The 6,000-nt window shown below is 42.4% G+C and overlaps 1 protein-coding gene across 2 annotated transcripts in view; it reads right to left on the bottom strand.

Annotated features, from left to right (window-relative positions):
* Window positions 1-5,147, bottom strand: part of LOC125884727 (histone deacetylase 4-like) — a 74,592-nt gene extending 69,445 nt beyond the window's left edge. Inside the window, exons 1-2 of one of the 2 annotated variants that reach the window (XM_049569863.1) lie at window positions 4,721-5,147; window positions 2,046-2,378 (exon numbers count right to left, since the gene is read on the bottom strand). In XM_049569863.1, the coding sequence (XP_049425820.1) occupies window positions 2,046-2,067 (22 nt within the window). In that variant the 5' untranslated portion in view covers window positions 2,068-2,378; window positions 4,721-5,147. Of the gene's footprint in view, window positions 1-2,045; window positions 2,379-4,709 lie in introns of both variants that reach the window. The other variant, XM_049569864.1, reaches the window with a different exon arrangement.
* Between the last annotated feature and the right edge of the window lie 853 nt (window positions 5,148-6,000).

The following is a 6,000-nucleotide window of genomic DNA, read 5'->3' on the forward strand; positions in this document are numbered from 1 at the left end:
ACGTTACAAAATTCCTCTCCTTTCCAACTCACAAGTTTCATCGCCAAAACTTGACATGTTTTCTCCACATATAAAACATGCTAACGTTATTAGCATAAGCCTATGACACAACTATTGACATGACACATGACATGACTATTGCATAAATTAGCCTAGTGGCTAGTGGACTTTCCTCTACTCATATGAAGCCAGATTAAATCACACTACTGAAGGAAATGGTACACAAAAACAGGAGGTCTGCATCGCAGCGAGATGTTACATTTCTGTGCACGTCAGCGTCAGGCTACGATGTTGGGTATGCATCTACAAACACTGAGAAGCTTGTGATAATAAACTGTTCATTAGCACTTCTGTCTTATTTGTGTCTCATTAAATCAGTCATACACATACAAGTTCTGTCCAACCTCTGTCTGTGGACATGTTGCTACAATGCTTATATGCCCAAAATACCCCTTCATGAAAGTAAAATACTAGTAGGAATACCACTTTAAGACATTTGATTTGATGTAAACCATTAACCTTTTTCAGGACGTGCTCAGAAACAGATAAGTGAATATTATCTGAGTATGTCATCTAACTTGAATGTATTAATTTCAAGGTGATGAACACACCTCTGACCATTTAACATGTCACTTTGCATGTGTCAGTCATTTCTAAGGCTTAGCAGGGTATTAATTTTGTCAGCCCTGTTTGCAGCGGAGATGAGAGAACATGTAAAGGAATTAGAACAGGCTGTTGAATAGTAAGTGTTGAGCCACACTAATCCGAGGTTGATCTAACAATATAATGCGATTGGCTCTACTCGGGGACGGGGAGAGTGAGTTGATACTACAGCGAGATGTCCGTGGACAAAGTGTCGTCTCTATGCAATTCAAAGAGCAAACACGTGTGCAGCAGAGTACTAAATATCCGCTCTGCCGTCTGCGGTGTGTTCAGATGTGTCAATGATGGAGATGTTGCAGGGCTGAGGGCGCCGGCTGAGGCTGCAGCTCGTTCATATCCCTCGGGGCCCGGTGGTTACCTCAGCTGTGGTATTTATAGTGCACACATTCCCAGGTGTACAAAGTAAACACAGTCGACACTGTCAGGTACCACACCGACCAGGGCAGGGAGCTAACCTTTTCATCTGCCAGCTGCTTACCGAATAATTTATCAGCTCACTAAAACCCGAGCTTCTAAACTGAGCTTGATTGGGTGTCAGAGAGGAAAGTAGGCTCTCCTAATGAGCCCCTGCTCTGGACTTTCCTCTCACCCTCTGGAGCTCATTCATATTGAATCAAGCCAATTAACAGTCATAAGACCAGATTAAAATGTTTTATTGCATTTTAGCGAGGCGCGATCTGTCTGTACTCAAAATCAAAATGTGCACATATATATCAATATGGCAGATGCAGCTGCAGAGAGATTTCCCTTAATGTGACTGTGTGGAGGGGCTATATCCTCATTACTCCACACAACAGTCAGTGAACAGGCAGCGAAGATGTCTACTGTCTGCCTTTCTGTCGATTTTCTAAGCTTAACGTTGCATAATTATTTCATCAGTCTCATACACTGGTATTTGCACACTTTTTGTGTCAAGATATTACAAGCGTTTAAAGTTTCCCGAGACTTTAAACTGTCCTGGAATGCAAAAAAACTTCACTAAATGTCAGACTAATAAAACTCTGATTTAAGGGGCATTAGCGGATCCTTAAATCAGGGTGACCGACTCCACCTTTCCAACTGATTCATTAGGCTTTTCGATGCAGAATTAATTTCCAAAAAACCTTGCTGAATGAGTTGGAAAGAAGACCAAAAAACTTTTTAAAAGATTCTTTTTTCAGGCTTTTTGCCTTTAATTGATAGGACAGTCAAGCGTGAAGGGGGGAGAGAGAGGGGGGAAATGACATGCAGCAAAGGGCTGCAAGCCGAAGTCAAACTGAGATACTGTATGTGTTATTAGCACAAGACAAGAGAGTACAGCTTTTTAATTTCCACCTACAAAAACAGATTCATGCTGACAGACAAAGAAACAAGAAGTATAACAGTAACGACATCGATCATACCTTGGTGGCTGTGTGATGTCATCGCTGACAGGTAGGTCAGGTGGGTGTCCACTCTGTATGGCAGGTGAGCGCCTGGCTTGGTGTGTGTATCGTAGAACAGATGTGTGTTTGTGCAAATGTGATTTACAGGTTGGCGTTTGGGAGGCTGTTATCCTGCCAAAACTGTGGAGTATCCAGGGAGTGTGTTTGAATGTGTGTGAGCTCAGGCCGATCCAAAACTTGGTCGGTCAAGAATCCTTCAAGGCTGGAAACGGGAAGCAAACTTCCAGCAACGGCAGCCAATCCCCATGAGGCTTTTGATTTGGCGACTCGCTGTGTAGCACCGGTACCAACCTATCAGAGAGGAGAGAAGGACCATGAGGTACACAGATTTTGATTTTGCAAAGAGAGCACTGATATCGAGTTGAGGGAATCAGCATCAGGTGAGAAAAAGACTTACACACACACAAAGCTCATTTTCAGTCGTTTATAGTATTGCTCTTTCAGTGACACTAATTTGGAGATGACAACTGTTGACTAAAGTCTTGGATTCCACTTACAGCAAAGAGCTGATATGGCCTAATTCTCTATAACTGTTAAAATACTCTATAAAATAAAGTTTTATGTCCGTCAAAGCAATTATATTATCAAGGCCTGTAACTAAGGATTATTAGGAGGACAGAAATGCTAAATAAGCAACCACAGACTTTAAAAAAATTGTCTTTGACACTGGCAGGAGTAGATATGCAAAAGTATCACTTAAAATTTATCGCCACCTTTGAGACATTTATTTCCTGTTTTTTAATCGGGCCAATTATGGAATCCCGCTCCTTGAAATACACCCCTGGTCATTTTTAAAGTAAAATACGGTTGTCGTTCGGATCCAAGACCACCATCAAAAACTCAATACGACCTCAAGTTCGACCTCGTGCTTACACTGCAAGAACCTGTAAACCAATCGGGCAATAAATTGCTTGTCCCGGACATAGTTTCTTTTTGACTGGGGCGCTCCAAGATCAAGAAAAAATATGGAAAAAGAATGATGTATTACTTTGACAGTAGGAACGGGTGGAACAGTCCTGTTAGTCTCATGAACATGTGAATTTTAGCAGAAACGTTTGATTCTTTTATTTGCTTTGGGGGTAACTTATGTTTTTCTGGAAGTGATCGGTCCTTTTGCCTTTTCTGGAAATGACTGATTGTTCTTTTCTTTGTTTTCGGAGAGTAGCCTGAATTCCTCGAGCCTGGAGCAGGAGTGTCAGATGTAATCACGGCTCAAGCCCAAAGCATCAAGTCGACTTTACCACCACGAATAGAAGGGGTAAACTGCCCGAGGGCGAGGTGGGTAGGGGCGGCAGCGGCGTGGGGTTAGTGTGCATGTTCACGCCCTTATGTGTGTGTTGGCAGAGGTCTCAGAGGTCCTCTAAAGCAGGATGGATGCATGTGTGTGTGTGTGTGTGTGTGTGTGTGTGTGTGCATTTAAGGGGGGTGGGTCTCAAGACAAGAGGGCCAGACAGTGCAGCCGCAGGACAAATTGCCCCCCCAGAAAAGTCGGTCACTGCACAGTGCACGCACACTTGCGCTTTGTGATGGAAAAGCAAAGGCGAGGAGGGGCAGAGGGGGAGGCGAACGTGTGTGTCATGGGGAGTAGCTGACACTCCAGGGGGGCTTCATGCAACACCATTCTCCCGGGGCATCTCATCTGTCTCGGGAGGGGTATTCGTGTGTGTGTGTGTCCTGGGCCATTGTCCCTAAAAAGAGCTTGCTTGATGCAGGGTGACAGATCTGGGGAGACAAGCCCTGAAGCCCAAAGTGGGAAAATAATAAAAACACAGACCTGGAAAATGGGTTAAAACCACAGTTATGGTAGAAAATTAGCTGCATTTCACAGAAAAACAGCATGTAATGCATTAATTATCACACGAGCTGCCTGTCACAAAAAAGGTGGGTACACTCACTTGGCCTAACCCTGCACTCCAGCCCAAACTCAAACTCCCTCGCAGACCTAACGACAAAAATTCATCATCTCTGACTAATATGTCCTGCTACAAACCATTTAGTCGGCTTAACGACACTTTAAACCAGCCGTAATATGCTGCTTTGATGTTGCTTTAACAGCTCCAACAACCCGTACGCCCCCATTCACAAAAAAAAAGATTGACGCATGCAGAGAATTACCACCGCCCATCCCGAACCATTCACACACACTCAAACACACACTTACGCAGGCCTGTACCTTCATTTTACGCAATTTTCTCGCCAATAACACGAGTATAAGGCGATAGAGGCGTGTTGGCACTACGTATATTGCATTAAAGCCTAAGGCTCGGCCGTGCACTAAAAATAGCTCAGCAACAATCGGCATAATAAACATCGCCTGTCCATTCCCCCCCTTCACTGCCTTCACACTTCCCGCCCGCTACAGTCTCACAAACCGTATGGAAATGTTACGCTAAATGCTTTTTTAGGACGTGAAATGGCTCCTACCACAAGTAGATACGACTCATGCTCGAGGGAGGCGGTGAAAAAATAACCGGGAAGCCGCCGCCGAAGCGGAGCAGAGTGGAAACTTCAGCCGGACATTGTTTTGATGAATCCTGTCTGTGCATCGCATCCCTGCCTGAATATCAACATCAAAGCGGCGCAGCTCGGCTACACACTCATCCCGAGAGCACACAAACGTACCAGCAGCTCACCTATACGGGCCAGGAGGAAGCCAGTCGTCCCAACATGTGTCCCGCACGGCTTTTATTTCTCTCCCATGTTACACTCCGGGGTTTTTCTCCGCGCAAGGGGGGAGACGAGAAAATTCATCTCCTGACAGATTCCGCCATACTGGATTTTTGTAACAGCCCCAGCGTCACATGGAGCGCCCCTGCATTTACCAGGGGCGGGCTTAGCCTGATGAAAATGTGATTATCTACTAGTATACAGCCTGATATGCGCTGGTTAGGGCCATTAATAAGGAAAAACTCTCTGGGCGTGTCCTATAGTGTATGAAATATCACTGCAACATGTAGTTATGATTCAGTCAATACTTTTTTTGTTAATAACTTTACCCTGATACTTCAGCTGCTCTATAACACACACATATTAGTCTGTATGTGGTGCACAATAATAACATATCCCTGCATTGTGGCATTTTTATAGACTATTGCATCATTATTATAATCCAGAATATTGTATTGTATCATGACTTTATAGTCTCTTATAGTGACTTTATGAGACCTTTAGCCTTATTTATTGTATTTTATCTCTTAAATAAAGTTTCTAAACACTCCTGTTGGAATTTATTTGGTACCAATGATGAGTTTGATGAGTGTTTTTTATCCATAAAACATGCCTATAATATATTTACATAAATAATTGGTGTCTTTGTCACTCCGAGATTATTTTACAGTGACCAAATAATATATATGCTTTGTCATAATCATAATAGGCCGTCACTTACAGTTGAGATTGGTTTCTAATTACCTAATCCTAGTTTATGATAGGTATATCTAATATGGTGTCACTATTACATTGCTTGAATGTCCCTGTAGTCATCCAATAGATTTATAGTTGGTCTGATTTTTCAGCAATTTTATTTTTATTTTATTTAAATACGTATATATGTTTGCGTCTTCTATGTCATGACTTTGCATATGTTTGTATCTCCTATGAAATGACTGCATATATGTTTGTATCTCCTATCATGACTTTACATATATATTTGTATCTCTTATGTCATGACTTTACATACATGTTTGTGTCTCCTGTGTCATGACTTTACATATATGTTTATCTCCTATGTTATGACCTTACATATGTTTGTATCTCCTATGTCATGACTTTACATATATGTTTGTATCCCCCATGGCATGACTTTACATATATGTTTGTATCTCCTATGTCATGACTTTACATATATGTTTGTGTCTGCTATGTCATGACTTTACATTTATGTTTGTGTTTCCTATGTCATGACTTTACATAT

Source organism: Epinephelus fuscoguttatus, linkage group LG24, assembly GCF_011397635.1.
Source record: "Epinephelus fuscoguttatus linkage group LG24, E.fuscoguttatus.final_Chr_v1".
Lineage (NCBI taxonomy): Eukaryota > Metazoa > Chordata > Actinopteri > Perciformes > Serranidae > Epinephelus > Epinephelus fuscoguttatus.